This window comes from Castor canadensis, chromosome 19 (genome assembly GCF_047511655.1).
Source record: "Castor canadensis chromosome 19, mCasCan1.hap1v2, whole genome shotgun sequence".
Lineage (NCBI taxonomy): Eukaryota > Metazoa > Chordata > Mammalia > Rodentia > Castoridae > Castor > Castor canadensis.
This window is the reverse complement of record NC_133404.1, coordinates 7,054,271-7,075,470: the sequence shown is the minus strand read 5'-3', so window position 1 is coordinate 7,075,470 and position 21,200 is coordinate 7,054,271. Positions and strand designations below refer to the sequence as shown.

The window sequence follows — 21,200 nt, the reverse complement described above, 5'->3', positions numbered from 1 at the left end:
CTAAATTATTTCCAGCCAAGAAGTCTACACCTAGTCAAGTAGGTGGTAGAATGAGACGTTTTCAAGTCATTTACTCCCATGACAGGTTTCTCTGCCAGGTACCCAAGAATACACTCCAGAAAAATAAGAGCACTCACTCACAAAAGGAAAGAAAAAGAAAACCAGAGCCACATACTTCAATACAAGAGGGAGGTAAAAACAGGTTCTAGGATGACAGTGATCCAACAGACCTGAATAACCTCCATTCGGAAGCAGAACACAGGACTGAAGAATGCACTGGGAGTTCTCCAAGGAGAAAAGTGGCCTGAAACAATCACTAATATGATTAAATATGTTCAGAAATTTTCAGTTCTCTTTGAATGTTTGTGAATGATTCTGTGACTGGTGCACAGAAAGTCAAACAAACGAAAACCCAAGTCAGTTCTTCATTAGAGATAACAGAAAGCTACATGCAAAAGGAAAACGTAATCACATTATAATCAGTAGCCCAGGTGTGAATAAGAGTTATGCAGAAAAGTGACTCGATGAAATCAAAGATGAGGGAAGGGGAATATGGGAGGAAATTCTAAAATGTCACCATTCTTAGTAAGAAATGGAGCAATTCCTAGAATTGAAGATGCAGGAAATAACAGTGCGGTAAGTATGGTACTTTGAAAACTGGACCTAAGTATCAGACAGCTGAAAGACAGATGTCCTTAATGCTAAACAAAGCTAAAGCAGTTTGCCATAAAGGAATGGTAGATTCAGGTAGAGAGCCATGAGCCCAGGAATGCAAGTCTTCATTATAAAATTAATAAACTAGCTGACTTTGGAAGTCACACAAAGTTTATTTTGATAGAAATGTTTTCTAAGAAATAACATTAGGGGTAGCCCTTCTAGTTATGGAACAGTAACTCTTCTCACTTACTCTTCAAGAGAAGCAAGAACAAAAACATCCAAGCAGAGGAAATATTTCTAAAAGCATTTCAAGGCTTTGCAAATCAAGCAAAGGCAGACATTGAACTGAGGAGAGCTGACGGTGCAAAGCTGCAGAGCTGCTAAAAACTTAACATAAAACGTCCATTTTTTAATTTAAAAAAATGAAGAGCTATACAAGAAGTATAACCATGCTCAGGAAAGGAAGATGTTAACTGAAACTGCCTCTCAATGAGGGCTCAAGGTGACTTCAGCAAACAAAAACTACCATATGACTCCAGTCATTAAAAATATGTTCAAAGAATTAAAAGAAAGTATGCCAAAACAATTAAAGGAAAACATGACAATAATTTGACAAAAAAAGAATCTCAGTGGAGAAACAAAAATAGCTTAAAAAGAACATTCCAATAAAAAGAACCAGACTTCTTAAATAAATGGCTGGTCATCCTAGGACTAGATTAGGAAAAACACAGGATGAGCGTGGGGTGTTTAGTAGTGTCAGAAAGTAAGAATGTGCTTAAAAAAAAAAGAAAGAAAGAAAGAAAGAAGGTGAAGACATAGTCAACTATAAGACTTCCCAATATCCAAAGGTGGAACAATTTGAGCAACAACAAATTATACAGTATAGGATTTTAACACAAAGTATGAAAGAAATATACATCAATCCAAACTGATACTAAAAAAAAGAATTTAGCAAACAAATAGGGAGCTGCTATGATTTCAGTGTGGTTTGTGCACCAGCAGTGGCAATGTGGGAGATGATGGAGCCTTGAAGAACTGAGGCCTGGATGGCAGTACTCAGGTCATTGGGGTTGTACCCTAGGAAGGAATTAATGTATCTTCCTTGGGACCCAGGTAAGTTCCTGAGACAGAGCTGTTATAAGAGTACAGCATAGGCTGCTCCCCACACTCTAGCTTCCTGTCTTATTTCCCACCCTGATGATATCCAACCACTGTGCTGTAATGCAGACAAAGTGGGCTATCTGGACTTTCCATCTTTAAAACTGGGCCAAACAAAACTCTTTTTTATACATTATCCACTCTCAGGTGTTTTATAATGTAATGAAATTCTGACTAGCACAGGAAGAATAAACAGAAGAGTCCTAATGTAGGCACTGTCAAGAAGAGAGAAAATAACTTCCCATCCTTTAAGTCTAAGACATGTTCTCAGTGGCCTGCTTCTAAAGAGGGTAATAACAAGAAATTGTAGAACTTAGGGATCTGGCCCAGTGCTACAGCATTTGTCCGATATGCTTAAAGCTCAAGCTTCAATTCTCAAGGAAAAGAGAATGTTACAGATTGAAAGATGCTGAAGCAATAGCAATAAAAACAGCATGGTACTGGCACAAAAACAGACATGAAGACCAGTGGAACAAGAATAGAGGACCAAGATATGAATCCATACAACTAAACCTACCTCATTTTTGACAAAGGTGCCAAAAATATACAATGGAAAAAAGACAGCCTCTTCAACAAATGTTGCTGGGAAAAGTGGTTACCCATCTGCAAGAAACTGAAACTAGATCCATTATCAATTCAAAATGGATCAAGGACCTAAATATCAGATCTGAAACTCTGAAGTTACTACAGGAAGGAGCAGGAAACACTCTGGAACTAATAGGTATAAGCAAAGACTTCTTCAATAAGAACCCCAGCAGCCTAGTAACTAAGAGAAAGGATGAATAAATGGGACTTCATAAAATTAAAAAGCTTCTGCATGACAAAAGAAATGGTCTCTAAACTGAAGAGACCACCCACAGAGTGGGAGAAAATATTTGCCAGCTATACATCAAACAAGGGACTGATAACCAGAATATACAGGGAACTTAAGAAATTAAACTCTCCTAAAAATCAATGAATCAATTAAGAAATGGGCAGCTGAACTAAACAGAACTTTCTCAAAAGAAGAAATTCAAATGGCCAAAAAACACAAAAAATGCTCACCATCTCTAGCCATTAAGGAAATGCAAATCAAAACCACACTAAGATTCCACCTCACCCCTGTTAGAATAGCCATGACCAAAAACACCACCACCAACAAGTGTTGACAAGGATGCAGGGAAAAAGGAACCCTGGTACACTGCTGGTGGGAATGCAAGCTGGTATAACCACTCTGGAAAAAAATGTGGAGGTTTCTTAAAAATCTAAACATAGACCTGCCATATGATCCAGCAATCCCACTCCTGGGGATATATCCAAAGGAATGTGATTCAGGTTACTCCAGAGGCACCTGCACACCCATGTTTATTGCAGTGCTATTCACAATAGCCAAGTTATGGAAACAACCAAGATGCCCCACTACTGATGAATGGATTGAGAAAATGTGGTATTTATACACAATAGAATTTTACTCAGCCATGAAGAAAAATGAAATCTTATCATTTGCAACTAAGTGGGTAGAACTGGAAAACATCATTCTGAGTGAGGTTACCAAGACTCAGAAGACCAAAAATTATATGTTCTTCCTCATATGCAGTCTTTAGATCTAGGGCAAATACAGCAATGTTGTAGGACTTGGGTTACATGACAAGAAGAGAACATAAACAGGAAGTACAGGGTTAGACAGAAAACCAAAAACATGAAAGTGTTCGATGTCCCCACTCTAGATGAACTAATACAGAAACCTTAAAGTGACAGAGGTTAACATGATAAGGGGATCAGGAACCAGTGTAAAGATCAGTTAGAGATGAATCAACTTGGGTTGTAACACATGTGTACACAAAAGCAATGCTAGGAATATGTCTGTATAGCTATCCTGAACTCAACTAGCAAAAATGCTTTGTCTTCCTTATTATACTTATGTCTTTTCTTCAACAAAATGAGAGATAAGGGCAGAACAGGTTCTGCTTGGAAGTGGGGTGGGGGGAGAAATGACTCAAACAATATATGCACATGTGAATAAATGAATAATTTTTAAAAAATAAAATGAACTATTGGTGATATAAAAAAAAGTAAATTATGGGTGAGGGGTCAATCTGAATGAAGCATGATACATGTATCTAAAATGCCAAGGCAAAACCCCCTTGGACCTATCAATATATATACTTTAAAAAATGAAGGACAAAAAGGTAAAACAGGTTTTTTCCAGGGGTGTACCCACAGGAGGGAGAGTGAATAATTGAAGGTGAAGGAGGGTGAATATGGAACATGTATTTTGTATTCATGTGTGAAATGAAACCTGTTGAAGGGAGGGAGGAAGGATGAAGAAGAAAGATAGGACAGTTTGAATCTAATTAAGATAATATTGTAAGCACATATGTAAATGTTACAATGTATCCCCTGTACAATAATTATATGCTAATTTAAAATAAATAAGAAAATTTCAAACTACCTATACAGAGGAGAAACTGGCAAACACCACCTTAGCTAGGTAAATCAAAGTTAACATTAGTGGCTAGTCCAATCAATAGCATGAATCTCTGTTGCATTAAGAATGGCACTTCACAGGCTGGGAGTGGTAGGTAGCACATGCCTATAACCTCAAATATTTGGGTGTCAAAGGTAGGAGAATCAAAGTTTGAGTCCAGCCCAAGCAAAAGTAGTTTGACCATATTGAAAACAAAGGTGGCATGGTGGTGCACACTGTAATCCCAGCTACTGAAGAGGGGAACACAGGAGATCACTGTCCAAAAGCAGCCCACACAAAAGCATGAGAATCTATGAAAAACAAACAAAGCAAAAAGGGGTCAGGGCTTGACTCAAGTAGCAAAGCGCTTGCGTAAGGCCAGGCCTGCACAAGTTCCATCCTGGGTACCAGCAAAAGAAAAAACTAAGTGGAATGACCTTCACCCCTCTAGTCTTCCTCACATAAAACCAAAACTTAATCTAACCAAGACAAAGCAGGAGACACATCCTAATGAGGAGCATTATGGCCTCCAGTTATATAGCCAAGACTCCACAAGACTGCCAGGTCACCAGAGCTACGCAAAGTCTGAGAAACCTAAAGAGAACTGACAATTAAACATCTGAAGAAATAATGGCCAAACACTTCCCCAATTTAATAAAAAACATTAATGTACAGATAGGGTACACAAGAAAAGAGTCCTAGACAAATCATAATCAAAGCAATAAAGACAGGAGAGGGATAAAGCAGGAAGAAAACGGAACTCATCATGTGCAGGGGAAAACAGTAAGGACCAAGGGCAGACTTTCATAAGAAACATCACAAGTCAGGAGACACAGAATACTAAAAGAAAAATCAAGTCCTAAAGTGAAATCTTGGAGAGATGCTGGAGACACACCTTGCAGGCAAGGCCACCGAGAAGAGACAAAACTTTGATCCCTACACACCTCCAGCCGGCATGGAGCATCTGCACTTCACGTTAAACAGAGAACCCAGGAGGGTCCCCGGGGCCACGAGACACCCACGCCCAGATGGCTTGGGAAGTCGCAGACAAGGTGAGCTAAGTGGTACGCTGTACTCCCAGAGACAACCCTGGGCCAGATCAGCATAGCCCACTGGACAGACCTACCCCCACCCCCGAATAAAAGAGAAACTGAGTAACAAGCAATAAGAACAATAAAGGCACTTTGCAAAGAGGGCTGGGCGCACTGAGCACCAAAGGGGGGGACAGGGGAATCCCTCCCAGACTGTAAATAAACAAGTTGGGCCTGACGGAGAGGGTAGGAGTGGTGGCCCAGCAACCAGGAGTGAGAAAGCTTGTAAAAGTGGCGGTGGGAGGAAAACTCCACAGGAGAGGGGGAACACCCACTTCCCACATGAACTGTAAATAAACATGCAGGCCTGAGAAAGCAGGTGCAATGTCACCTCCTCCAGTATGCTTGGAAAGGGGAAAGCTTGTAGCAGTGGCGGTCAAGCCCAGAACTCTAAGTAAACAAAGTTGGAGAGATTAGGTTAATGCTAAGCTCACTCCTGACATCTGCATAAATAATGCCTCCAGCAACAGCAGGCTGACAGCAGCAGGCAGGTGAGACACAGCCACAGATACCATTCACAGAAATGTCTCCAGATCTTTTTTTTTCTCTCCCTACCTTAACGAGAAAACTGAACTACACCTGCATGCTGAAAAAATTACTGAAACTGTATTGCATTTGAACTTGGGGAACTTTCTTGGTTTTTTTTTCTTTTTTTTGCTTCGTACGGTTTTGTTCTACTTTATGAATCCCCTTTGATGAGACAACTATAGAACAACATCTCAGGCACCAACTCCAGGATAGGAGGCTGAGGGACGAACACCAAAATTATTAAGAATGAAACTTTATTGCATTTAAACTTGCAGATTTTTTATATATATATATTTTTTTCATTTACTTATTTTTTATTTTCATTCTTACGTTATTCTTTTTGTTTTTTATTTCTAATCTTCCGGCTGTCGCTCAGATGCCTTTTCAGCTTACGGTTGATTAGTCCACTATCTCTCCCTGTTTTTATCTTTGAAACTTTTTTGTTTCTTGTTTTGTTTTTTTTCTACTTGTTTATTTGTTTGTCCCTTTTCTTTTAACTTCTTTGCTTTCCATCTCCTCCCACCCTTCCATTCTAAATATCACTAGAGCTATTATTACAAGTCAGAAAATACTTAGTTGCACACAGTACAAAAACAACAACATCAAGGGCAATGACGGGAAGATAGAAAAAACAGGGAAACCAGTTTCCCCACAGCAAAAAATTAGTACAGGAACCAGAGGGAAATGAAGAAAACAGATACTCAGATCCAGACCCCAACAAAATGAAGATAAACTATGCCAAAGAACCCAACGTAGCCCACAAGAATAATTTAAAAAAACACATGCTACAGGTACTCAATGAGAATTTTATAGAGATGATACTGGATAGGGTCAACCAAAATGTACAGGAGACACTCAAAAAATTCCAAGACAACAAAAATAGAGAATTTGAAAAAGCAAAAGAAGAAATAAAGGAAACAATAGAAGCACTGTATAAACACCAAAGTGAAACAGAGAACACGATGAATAAAGAGATAAATGAACTCAGGACAAAAATAGACAACATTAAAGAGGAAACGACCCAAGATATGGAACCTCAGAAAAAAGAACGAAACAGAATTACAAAACAAAATAGAAGGCCAATCCAGCAGAATAGAACAAACAGAAGACAGAATCTCAGAACTTAAAGATGAAATAGTAATTAAAGGAAAAACCAAAGAACTACTAATTAAACAACTCAAGACCTGTGAAAAGAAAATGCAAGAACTCACTGACTCCATCAAAAGATCAAACTTGAGAATCATGGGCATAGAAGAAGGAGAAGAGGGGCAAGCAAAGGGAATGCGTAATATGTTCAACAAAATAATAACGGAAAATTTCCCAAATCTAGAGAAAGATATTCCCATACAGATGCAAGAGGCCTCCAGAACACCAAACAGACCAGATCAAAATAGAACTACCCCACAACATATCATCATTAAAACAACAAGTTCAGAAACTAGGAAACAATATTGAAGGCTGTAAGAGAGAAAAAACAAATAACATACAAAGGGGAACCCATCAAAATCACAGCAGACTTCTCAAAAGAAACATTAAAAGCAAGAAGAGCGTGGGGCGAGATCTTCTAGGCACTGAAAGAAAATAACTTCAACCCCAGGGTATTCTACCCAGCAAAACTATCATTCAACATAGATGGAGCAATAAAAGTCTTCCATCATAAGCAAAAACTAAAACAATATGTGAACACAAAGCCACCACGACAAAACACACTTCAAGGGATTCTACACACATAAAGTGAAATTAAACATAACCAGGAAATGACAGAGAGCACCAAACTACAGGTAAAGAAAAAGAAAGAAAGTAGAGAGTAACCTCAATTAGGTACACACAATCAACTCTTCAAACAACTAAGACAACTAAATGACAGGAATCACCACAACCTATCAGTACTAACACTTAATGTTAATGGACTTAATTCACCCATCAAAAGGCACTGTTTGACGAAATGGATTAAAAAGGAAGATCCAACAATTTGTTGCTTTCAGGAGACCCATTTCACAGACAGAAATGAGCATAGGTTTAGGATGAAAGGCTGGAAGAAGATTTACCAAGCCGATGGCCCCCCAAAACAGGCAGGAGTAGCAATACTTATCTCTGACAAAGTACACTTCAAACCTACATAGATCAAACGAGATAAAGAAGGACATTCCATACTAATAAAAGGGGAAATAGACCAAAAGGAAGTATTAATTATCAACCTATATGGCACCCAATGTCAATACACCCAATTTCATCGAACATACCCTGAAAGACCTGAAAGCATATATTAACTCCAACACAGTGGTTGTGAGAGACTTTAACACCCCATTATCATCAATAGATAGGTCATCCAAACAAAAAAATCAATAAAAAATTCAAGATCTAAAATATACAATAGATTAAATGGACCTACTTCATATCTACAGAACATTTCATCCAACTTTTACACAGTATACATTCTTCTCAGCAGCCCATGAAACCTCTCCAAATAGATCATATCCTAGGACACAAAGCAAGCCTCAGCAAATATAAGAAAATAGAAATTATACCGTGCATACTATCTCATCACAATGCAATAAAACTAGAACTCAACAACAAAAGTAAAGACAAAAAAACATGCAAACTGCTGGAAACGGAGTAACTCATTAGTTAATGAACAATGGGTCATGGATGAAATAAAACAGGAAATTAAAAAGTTCCTGGAAGTCTATGAAAATGAAACACAACTTACCGGAACCTATGGGACACAGCACAGGCAGTCCTGACAGGAAAGTGCATATATTAAAAAGCCATGAGTGCATATATTAAAAAGACTGAAAGATCCCAAATCAATGACCTAATGATACATCTCAACTCCTAGAAAAACAAGAACAAGCAAATACCAAAACAAACATAAGGAGAAAAATAATAAAAATAAGAGCTGAAATCAATGAAACAGAAAACAAAAAAACCATACATAGAGTTAATGAAACAAAAAGTTGGTTATTTGAAAAAATGAACAAGCTGGACAGACCCCTGGCAAACCTGACTAAAATGAGGAGAGAAAAAACCCAAATTAGTAGAATTAGGAATGCAAAAGGGGAGATAACAACAAACACCATGGAAGTCCAGGAAATCATCAGAGACTACGTCGAGAACCTATATTCAAATAAATTTGAAAATCTTAAAGAATTGGACAGATTTCTAGATACATACAATCATCCAAAACTGAACCAAGAGGAAATTAATGAACTGAATAGACCTATAACACAAAATGAAATTGAAGCAGCAATCAAGAGTCTCCCCAAAAAGAAAAGTCCAGGACCTGATGGATTCTCTGCTGAATTCTATTAGACCTTTAAAGAAGAACTGATACCAACCCTCCTTAAACTGTTCCATGAAATAGAAAGAGAAGGAAAACTGCCTAACACATTTTATGAAGCCAGTATTACACTTATCCCAAAACCAGGCAAAGACACCTCCAAAAAGGAGAACTATAGGCTAATCTCCTTAATGAATATTGATACAAAAATCCTTAACAAAGTAATGGCAAACCGAATTCAACAACATCAAAAAGCTTATTCACCACTACCAAGTAGGCTTCATCCCAGGGATGCAGGGGTGGTTCAACATACGAAAATCAATAAACGTAATAAACCACATTAACAGAAGCAAAGACAAAAACCACTACATCGTCTCAATAGATGCAGAAAAAGCCTTTGATAAGATCCAACACCATTTTGTGATAAAAGCACTAAGAAACTGGGAATAGAAGGAAAGACCTCAACATTATAAAAGCTATATATGACAAACCTACAGCCAGCATTATACTTAATGGAGAAAAACTGAAACCATTCCCTCTAAAATCAGGAACCAGACAAGGATGCCCACTATCTCCACTCCTATTCAACATAGTACTGGAATTCCTAGCCAGAGCAACTAGGCAAGAAGAAGGAGTAAAAGGAATACAAATAGGTAAAGAAATTGTCAAAATATCCCTATTTGCAGACAACATGATTCTATCCCTTAAAGACCCAAAAAACTCTACTCATAAGCTCTTAGACACCATCAACAGCTACAGCAAGGTGGCAGGATATAAAATCAACATAGAAAAAACATAAGCATTTCTATACACTAATAATGAACAAACTGAAAAAGAATATATGAAAACAATTCCATTTATAATAGCCTCAAAAAAAATCAAATACCTAGTTGTAAACCTAACAAAAGATGTGAATGACCTCTACAAGGAAAACTATACACTTCTGAAGAAAGAGATTGAGGAAGACTATAGAAAGTGGAGAGATCTCCCATTCTCATGGATTGGTAGAATCAAAATAGCAAAAATGTCTATACTCCCAAAAGTAATCTACAGTTTAATGCAATTCCCATCAAAATTCCAATGACATTAATTAAAGACATTGAAAAATCTACCATTAAATTTATATGGAAACACAAGAGGCCACAAATAGCCAAGGCAATACTCAGTCAAAAGAACAATGCAGGAGGTATCACAATATCTGACTTCAAACTATATTACAAGCAATACCAATAAAAACAGCATGGTACTGGCACAAAAACAGACATGAAGACCAGTAGAACAGAATAGAGGACCTAGATATGAAGCCACACATCTATAACCAACTTGTCTTTGACAAAGGCGCTAAAAATATACGATGGAGAAATAGCAGCCTCTTCAACAAAAACTGCTGGGAAAACTGGTTAGCAGTCTGCAAAAAACTCAAACTAGATTCATGTATATCACCCTATACCAATATTAACTCAAAATGGATCAAGGATCTTAATATCAGACCACAAGCTCTAAAGTTGATACAGGAAAGAGTAGGAAATACTCTGGAATTAGTAGGTATACGTAAGAACTTTCTCAATGGAACCCGAGCAGCGCAGCAACTAAGAGATAGCATAGATAAATGGGACCTCATAAACTAAAAAGCTTCTGCTCAACAAAAGAAATGGTCTCTAAACTGAAGAGAACACCCAGAGAGTGGGAGAAAATATTGGCCAGCTACACATCAGACAAAGGACTGATAACCAGAATATATAGGGAACTTAAAAAACTAAATTCTCCCAAAACTAATGAACCAATAAAGAAATGGGCAAGTGAACTAAACAGAACTTTCTCAAAAGAAGAAATTAAAATAGCCAAAAAACACATGAAAAAATGCTCACCATCTCTAGCAATAAAGTATATGCAAATTAAAACCACACTAAGATTCCACCTCACCCCTTTTAGAACAGCCATCAGTAGCAGAGGGAAAAAGGAACCCTCTTACATTGTTGGTGGAAATGTAAACTACTACAACCACTCTGGAAAAAAAGTTGGAGGGTACTTAAAAAGCTAAACATTGACCTACCATGTGATTCAGCAATACCACTCTTGGGGATATACCCAAACGACTGTGACACAGGTTACTCCAGAGGCACCTGCACACCCATGTTTATTGCGGCACTATTCACAATAGCCAAGTTATGGAAACAGACAAGATGCCCCACCACTGACGAATGGATCAAGAAAATTTGGTACCTATACACAATGGAATTTTATGCAGCCACGAAGAAGAATGAAATGTTATCATTCGCTGGTAAATGGATGGAATTGGAGAACATCATTCTGAGTGAGGTTAGCCTGGGCCAAAAGACCAAAAATTGTATGTTCTCCCTCATATGCAGACATTAGATCAAGGGCTGTTTGAACTTTGATCACAAGATAAAAGCGAGAGCCCACAAGAGAGATTTGAAGATAGGTAAGACACCTAAAAAATTAGCTAGCATTTGTTGCCCTCAACACAAAGAAACTAAAGCAGATACCTTAAAAGCAACTGAGGCCATTAGGAGAAGGGGACCAGGAACTAGAGAAAAGTTTAGATCAAAAAGAATTAACCTAGAAGGTAACACACATGCACAGGAAATTAATTTGAGTCAACTCCCTGTATAGCTATCCTTATCTCAACTAGCAAAAACCCTTCTTCCTTCCTATTATTGCTTATACACTCTCTTCAACAAAATTAGAGATAAGGGCAAAATAGTTTCTGCCGGGTATCGAGGGAGTGATGAGTGATGGGGAGAGGGAGGGAGCGGGGTGGGTGGTAAGGGAGGGGGTGGGGGTGGGGGTGAGAAATGACCCAAGCATTGTATGCACATATGAACAATAAAAAAAAAAGTAAAAAGAAAAATCAAGAACTCTACATTCAGCCAACTATCACTCAAACTGAGGGCAAAATTTAAATAGTCCTAGATAGGCAAATATCAAGATAACTCACTGAATCCAAAATCTTACAGGAAATACTAAAGGACATGCACCTGGCTAAAAAGAAGGACAGACCACAAATCAAATAACAGAAATGAAGTATTTTCCAAACGATGACTATGTAAGTAAATAAAAATGTACTAATATGCTTTATTTCATTCTCCTAGTTTCTTTTTTAAAAATGACGGCACTGGAAATAATTGTGACATGGAATTACTCAGTTTATGACATAAGTAGATACAAGGTATTTGACAACAGTAACACAAGGGGAAGAGGACATTGAACTATATTGGAATGAAGTTGCTCTACTTTACCAAAATCAATTTAGTTTTAATCTTCAATAGATTATAAAAAGCCAAGATTAGCATTGTAATCCAGACAGCAACCATTAACCAAATAATTAAAATAATGCACTTTAAAAAAAAAATCTATAATAAATTCAATGACTCAACAAAAAGTACTGGTTTAATTTAAAAAAAAACAAGGCAGTAAAGGTGAACAAAAAGCTTGACACATACAAACAATGCCAAAATGGCACACATAAATCTAATGCTATTAATAATCACATGAAGTGAGAATGGACTAAGCATTCCAATCAAAAGACAGAATGAGTAGATGACAGAAAAGCAAACCTCCACTCCATGAAGTCTTACTAGAAAAGACACTTCATGACACAAGAACACAGTAGGATGAAAGTAAAGGGACAGAAGGCGTGTCACGTAAAGACTGCAATTATATCAAAAACAGAAAAAAACTGACCTCCATCAAGAAACATTTTTAGATGCCAAAGAAAAATATTTCCAAATAAAAGGATCAGTTTCCCACTAAGATCTAGCAACTAGATGGTAACAAAGCACCAAAGCACATGAAGACAAAACTGCCAAAACTGAAACATGACTCAGCCATTACACTTGGAGATTCCACTTATTCTTTCTTCGAGCTGATAAAACCCCTAAGCACAGAAGACTGGACAAACCCTCCACGAACTTTCCATAGAGAATGGTCCATCCAACAACAGCAGAAACACTTTCCGAGGGCAAGAAAACATTCTCTAGGCTATGGAGTGAGTCTCCATAAATGTAGGAGCACTGCAATTATACAAAGTGTATTCCTCAACTACAAGATTTCCTCAGAAGTCAGCAACATCAAAAAATGTGATATTCCCAAATAACAGACTTCTATGAAACTTATGAGTCAAAAAAGAAATCATAGTAAGCATTACAAAGTATCATTTATGCCCCCAATAGTTTGCAAAAAAAAACGCTTCTTGCTTAAGCTGGCCAGAACCAAATTTGATTTTTTTCAAACAAAAAAAATCTTGAAATAATCAAGTTTCCTGCCCAACAGAAAATTCAAGAGTTTCCACGTTCAGTGTAATGTCACAATTCTTGTAAACCGAAATTTAGTACATTTCTATACTTCTGACTATTTATAACACACACACAAGACATCAGACAGTTTTCTAACACCTGATATAAGTATTTACTCAATGCTAACTGTTTCCAGGACCAAACTCAAGACAGCAAATAAGTACCTCGCTCTTTCCCGGGCTGCGTCCTCACGAGCTTTCTCCTTCTCTTGCCTCTGCTGTTCAATTCGGGCTTCTTGTTCTTTTCTCCTCATCAACAGTTCTTCTACACGGGCCTGCCGTTCTGCTTCCAGAGCTCTCTTGCGTTCCTAATGTTGGAAATATTTTTAGTTGTTAGAATTAAGTGTAAAATGAAAACGAGTGAAGATGACATACCTTTGACAAAAACTTATATATTCTAGCCAAGTAGATACCTGGCGATTTGCCACAAAGCACACTGCTTCTCAGAATTTAAACAAAAATCAAATAGCAATGATATCCCCATTGATCAGGGACCAGTTTGCATAGGCCACTGACCAGTGTTATACATAATTATGAGAATAAATACTATTTTAAGCAAATACCTTTCCACATGTTCTGTGGGAACTAAACATACATTTTGTGGTTAATCACTTCAAAAGCCTTGTGTCAACACCAGATTATACAAATACCTAAGCATAATGAAAAAAATCAGAGTAAACAGATTTTATTTCTGAGCCAAGCTTCTATATTGTAATCAAGAAAACTTGTGGTCCATCAAAATCCCAATGACATTCACTAAAGAGATTGAAAAATCTACCGTTAAATTTATATGGAAACACAAGAGGTCACGAATAGCCAAGGCAATACTCAGTCAAAAGAACAATGCAGGAGGTATCACAATACCTGACTTCAAACTATATTACAAAGCAACAGCAATAAAAACAGCACAGTACTGGCACAAAAACAGACATGAACACCAGTGGAACAGAATAGAGGATCCGGATATGAAGTCATACAACTATAACCAACTTGTCTTTGACAAAGGCGCTAAAAATATACAATGGAGAAAAGACAGTGTCTTCAACAAAAACTGCTGGGAAAACTGGTTAGCAGTCTGCAAAAAACTGAAACTAGATCCATGTATATCACCCTATACCCATATTAACTCAAAATGGATCAAGGATCTTAATATTAGACTCCAAACTCTAAAGTTGGTACAGGAAAGAGTAGGAAATACTCTGGAATTAATAGGTACAGGCAAGAACTTTCTCAATGGAACCCTAGCAGCTCTGCAATTAAGAGATAGCATAGATAAATGGGACTTCATAAAACTAAAAAGCTTCTGCTCAACAAAAGAAATGGTCTCTAAACTGAAGAGAACACCCACAGAGTGGGAGAAAATATTTGCCAGCTACACATCAGACAAAGGACTGATAACCAGAATATACAGGGAACCCAAAAAACTAAATTCTCCCAAAACTAATGAACCAATAAAGAAATGGGCAAGGGAACTAAACAGAACTTTCTCAAAAGAAGAAATTAAAATAGCCAAAAAACACATGAAAAAATGCTCACCATCCCTAGCAATAAAGTATATGCAAATTAAAACCACACTAAGATTCCACCTCACCCCTGTTAGAATAGCCATCATTAGCAACACCACTAACAACAGGTGTTAGCGAGGATGCGGGGAAAAAGGAACCCTCTTACACTGCTGGTGGGAATGTAAACTAGTACAACCACTCTGGAAAAAAATTTGGAGGCTACTTAAAAAGCTAGACATTGATCTACCATATGATCCAGCAATACCACTCTTGGGGATATACCCAAACGACTGTGACACAGGTTACTCCAGAGGCACCTGCACACCCATGTTTATTGCGGTACTTTTCACAATAGCCAAGTTATGGAAACTGCCAAGATGCCCCACCACTGATGAATGGATTAAGAAAATGTGGTATTTATACACAATGGAATTTTATGCAACCATAAAGAGAACGAAATGTTATCATTCACAGGTAAATGGATGGAATTGGAGAACATCATTCTGAGTGAGGTTAGCCTGGCCCAAAAGACCAAAAATCATATGTTCTCCCTCATATGCGGACCTTAGATCAAGGGCAAACACAACAAGGGGATTGGACTTTGATATCATGATAAAGCGAGAGCACACAAGGAAGGTATTCGGATAGGTAAGACATCCAAAAAACTAGAAAGCATTTGTTGCCCTCAATGCAGAGAAACTAAAGCAGATACTTTAAAGCAACTGAGGCCAATAGGAGAAGGGGACCAGGAACTAGAGAAAAGGTTAGTTCGAGAAGAATTAACTTAGAAGGTAACACACATGCACAGGAAATCAATGCACATTAACTCCCTGTACAGCTATCCTTATCTCAACTAGCAAAAACCCTTGGTCCTTCCTATTATTGCTTATACTCTCTCTTCAACAAAGTTAGAGATAAGGGCAGAATAGTTTCTGCCGGGTAGCAAGGGGTAAGGGGAAGTAAGGAAGGGGGCGGGGGGAAGGAGGGGAGAAATGACCCAAACATTGTATGTACATATGAATAAAATAAAAATTAAAAAAAGAAAACTTGTGGGAAGTTGCAGGAATGGGTCAAGTGGCAGAGCATCTGTCTAGCAAGCGTGAGCCCTGAGTTCAAACTCAGTGCCACCAAAATAGAAAAAAGAAAAAGAAAACTTGTGGGGAGGACAAAAAAAGGCAAAATAACAGAGAAGAGTGAGTGTGAGAATGGGCACTGGGTCAGATTCCCTGGTTTTATTTCCTGACCCCATTATTCACTAGCTGGGTGACTCGGGTCTACTTAATTATATTATTCATACCTTACTTTACTAGAAGATAAATAACAACAATGAATCTTTCTTACAATGTTGTGAAGAACACATGAGATGATACATGGAAAGCACTTATTGCAGGGCCTGGCATAGAACAAGTTCTCAATAATTAGTTATGTCACCATAAAGATCAAGGCAGAAGATACATCTTCAACAAAACAGGGAAATTCGACATGAAATACTGTGCCTGTGTATATTTCTGCCTAGTGGCAGTACTTTGCTAATTTTTCCCATGTTACCCATCCCATTTCCCAGGTAGCAAACCCCATCTCTCCCTGCCCCCCTCCTTCTTTATGATTAATTGCCTCATTTTATTGTGAGGTTCTAAATTACTAATTGTAGGCACTTGACGTAGTATTTGGTCATAGTAAGGGCTCAGTAAAAGACAGCAGAAAAAAAGTAACCCGAAGGATCACCTGACCTGATATTCTCATTCATTCTCCTCTCCCTCCCTCTCTCTCTCTCTCTCTCTCTCCCCCCCCCTTCTCTCTGACACTGGGAGTTAGAATGCACTGACTTCAGCAGGACACTGAGGAACACTGCAGACTGACGGAGGCATGCAGTTACACGTAAACCTAACTCTGCAGCATCTGGCACAATACTGCGTGAGCTGGCTGTAGCTTCTTCTCATCAGCAATCAGGTGGATGTGGGAACTTGTTGAGCTACTCAAGATCTTAGCTCATAACACCGCAAACTATCAAATCTGGTCCAGAAAACATTCTCCACTAAAGGAAATGAGCACAAAAATATTTTCTCTTGCTCAAGGTTTAAAACACGTATATTCTCTCTGAAAACACGGTCTTCATAACAAGATGCAATGACTGTGGTACTAAGTATATCAAAATGCAACAGAGCTCTTCACCTCGTACTTTGTAAACCATGAGCTTGAGAAATACAATTCTAAAAGCTGTGAATTGGCTCTGTGATATTATACTATTATATAAAAATAACGGCATACGTACAATGCAGCTAGATTCTAGACTTATAAGTATCAAGTCAAATTGCTGATTGTTTTCATGGATTTAAGGATTGTAAGTTCAAGGACAGCCTGGAGACCCTGAATCTCAAAAATAAATACAGAAATAAATATAAACACATATTCTTTTAGTATGTATAACTAATGAGCAAAAGTAGCAAATTCAACTATCATTTTCCAATCTTAAATTTAAGTTCCACAGAGGTCAAGAATTCCCAAATATCTGCTTAATACATGAGGTATAACTCTATAAAATGACAAACATTATACACCTATACATGTGTAAATAATGAATTTAAACCAATAGTAAAGTAACTGAAACTATAACTAATCCTAGCTGGGTGCTGGTGGCTCATACCTGTAATCCCAGGTACTTGGGAAGCTGAGATTGGGAAGATTGTAATTTGAGGCCAGTCCATATAAAAAGCTGGACAGACCCCATCTCAACCAATAGCTGGGCATGATAGTGTATGCCTGTCATCCCAAGCTACACAGGAGGCTGAAACTTGGGGGATCACAGTTCCAGGCCAGCCCAGGCAAAAAAGTTTGCAAGACCCCATCCTAATGGGGGAAGAGAGCTGGGTGTGGATAGTGCAGTGACTAGTGGGAAGCATAAAACAGAAGGATACCAGTGCAGGCCAGCCTCAGCAAAAAAGGAAGACCCTATGTCCAAAACAATCAGAGTAAAAAGGGTTGTAGGCGTGGTTCAAGTGGTAGAACACCTGCCTAACAGACATGACATGAAGCCCTGCATTCAGATGCCAGCACTGCAAAAGAAAAAAAAAAAAAAAAAAGCAAGAAGAAATCTAACTAATCCTTAATCCTACAAAAGAACCTCACAGACTCTCACTTTCTTATTGCAGTCTAAACAATGCTTCTTCTAACCCTTCCTTATTTCTGACTTAAATAGTTAGTGTAAAAGGACAAAGCACAATATTTAAGGAAATTGAGCTTAAATCTAATCAATCAAGAAAATTCCTAACAGTAATGGCAAATAAGAAATAAGGATCACGACTGCCTGTAAGTTCACTGGAAGGCCTCTTCACTAAGAGAAGATATAAAGCACAGTCCTCTGTTGGTCCATGGGTACTGACAGGCTCCAGGACCCCATGGACACCAAACCTGCCCATGCTCAGGTCCCTTATGTAAAACAGCCTGGCATCTACGCGTTCCCTCTGCACATCCTCGCAGGTGCTTTAATCATCTTCAGACGCCTTCTGATCCCTAACGCAATGCAAATACCTTGAAGAATTCTTACACTACATTGTTTAGGAAAAAAGTCTGTGTCTGTCAGTACAGATGCCACTATGTGAGGCCTCACTACATAGCTCATGTGAGCAGCAAGAACACTCCTGTAATATCTTCCATCCACTTGGGGTTGAATCTGATGTTGTGGAGCCTTCAGGCGGGGAAGGTCGAGTATAAACGAAGGACCCTTGAAATCCTGTCTTGATCTTGTTATACTTAACATAATTACAGAATTTTGGCATTAGTACTTACACAGCTAGTGGGGGCTAAATTTTTTATTATGTTTTAAGACTAAAAAGTTTAAATTTTTTAGTTGACACAATTTTAAACTGTCTTAACATTTTAAGTTCCTAAAACCACCAGTGACATGAAGCATGAAATATTAATTTAATGTTATTTACTACCAGTGGATTTTTCCAACAATGTCAGTATATCCCAAACTTGTAGACAGGTTTCAAGTTTTTCATTACTTCTTTTTGTGCGTGTGTGTGTGTGAGAGAGAGAGAGAGAGAGAGAGAGAGAGAGAGAGAGAGAGAGAGAGTGTGTGTGTGTGTGTGTGTGTGTGTGTGTGTGTGTGTGTGTGTGTGTGAGATACTGGGGGTTTGAACTCAGGACTTCACCCTGAGCACCTAGGCAGGTGCTCTACCATTGAGCCACTCTGCCAGTCAGTTTTCAAGTTTTTCTTTGAAAACTATACCCATAGGGAATTTCTACACTTTTAAAAAGGAAAATACTTCTGGAGAGTCACTTTTAATGAATTGCTTTCCTTTACACTTTAATGGATGTTCCTAAATTTTAAGCAAGAGTCATCATTTTCAAACTGAAGAAAATTATTCTTCCGAATCTGCAAAATGCAGAGAAAGGAGCCAAAGATGTCCACCTATGAAGACGCACTATCTTCCACACAGTTATCCACAGGTCTCAGTGACGGAGGGGGATCAACTTTTCCAGAACCTTCCCTGACATCTTCCTTCACCAACAAAGCTAAGCGTCCCTCCTGTCATGGTACCTCTATGCCTTATAAGTACTTTAATTATACCCTTTCATGTGAAACTTTACTTTATTATTTGCCATAAAGACAAGGTCATATTTTATTTATCTCCAAATTATAAAAGACTAACAGTGGCTGAAAAGTATTTATGAAAATTAATTATTTGTATAAAATGGTCCTGTTGTAAAGAAAACAGCCAGCTGTTCATGGCAAAGAAAGACTGAAATTAAAATCTAAATATCAGTTTTTATTTATTGATTTGACAGCATAAAGAATTAGTGGTATGAATATAATACAATATAATGCACTGTAAGCTGTTGAGTAATAGGCAGCAGAGTAATAGAGAAAGAGTAAGTAATGGGGTAGTTAATTTGATTTAAGCACCATTTATACATGAAGTGCCAGAGCAAAACCCCCTTGAACTATCAAATACACTTTTTAAAAAAAGAAAAGGAAGGTAAAACAGGTCTTTTCCAGGGGTGGGTAGCAGTGGGCAGGCAGAGGGCAGAAGGCAGAAGGAAAGGGTAAATGAGGGTGACTATAATGGATGTAGTTTGTAGTCACATATGAAAATAGAAGGATGAAAAGAGTTCTAAGCGGGGGAAGGGTAACCAGGGAGAATGATGGAGGGGGTGAATCTCACTAAGTGATATTGTAAGCATATATGTAAATATCAAAATGTATCTCCCCCTCTACAATTATTATATGCTAACAAAAAGAATGAATTAATAAATGATAAAATGAAGTTTTTAAGCATTCTGTACTTTCAAACCTAAGTTAAATAAGACACTAGATTCTAACCTAGTAGAGATCAGTGATGAATACAGGAATGCCTGGTAATCCACAAATGGCAAAAGGAAATCAATAAAATTAAAATGTTTTAAGACTTTAATTCCTAAAACACCCCCATGCCATGAAGAAGCATGAAATATTAATACCCTCAGTTTTTAACCTAGCACCAAAGCTGTTTGTGATCTGTCCCAAAACTCCACACACAGTCTCCCTTGTGTGTCCTTCTGCACGAAAGGCCTCCACACTACATGGCATCGTGTGCTCGTGTCTTCTGCTGAAATGTCACTTTACAATCATCTCCCCTGGTATTCTGCAGACTCTCTCCTGTCCTCTCCACTCCCTGCATCACTAAGGAGCTCTCCTTCCTGCATAGAATGCCTTCACTCCAGCACTTATCCTAACGAGTTAAGAGCTGCTTATGTTTATGTCTCATGGGGTATGTGTATACCCACAACAATGTATTACTCAGAGTAACTCAAAATGATCACTGAATGAAAGAACAAAAATAAAGAGCCTACAATACAAATAATAAGTCTGCATTTGTATTTGAATAGTGCAAAAGTCAGGGCCTAGAAGATTCTACAGGCAAGGGATTTTACCAAGGAAATCTAAAATAGGTGATTAACAGCAGCACAGGTTATGCTTTTACCTTTCTTCCCATCCAGAAAATGACAGCTAACTTAGTGTCTGCTACAGAGATTAAAAGCTGATTCAGATATCTGATGATACCACTTAATAAATGACAATGTGCCCCTTGTCATAAACAAAAATTTTATCCAGTTCCGGAAGGCTGATGAGGAGAAAAGCATATTCTACCCAACCCAATTAGAAAAGAATAGGTAAGAATCTGCTGCTTAAGTTCAATTCTTCACCTGCACGACATTGGAGACACTCCTCCGCGGA

The 21,200-nt window shown here is 38.0% G+C and overlaps 1 protein-coding gene across 2 annotated transcripts in view; it reads right to left on the bottom strand.

The window, feature by feature from the left end:
• Positions 1-21,200, bottom strand: part of Scaper (S-phase cyclin A associated protein in the ER) — a 477,645-nt gene that overhangs the window by 287,930 nt on the left and 168,515 nt on the right. For both annotated transcript variants that reach the window (XM_074061919.1, XM_074061920.1), the window contains exon 17: positions 13,641-13,783. In XM_074061919.1, coding sequence (XP_073918020.1) covers positions 13,641-13,783 — 143 coding nt within the window. The remainder of the gene's footprint in view (positions 1-13,640; positions 13,784-21,200) is intronic.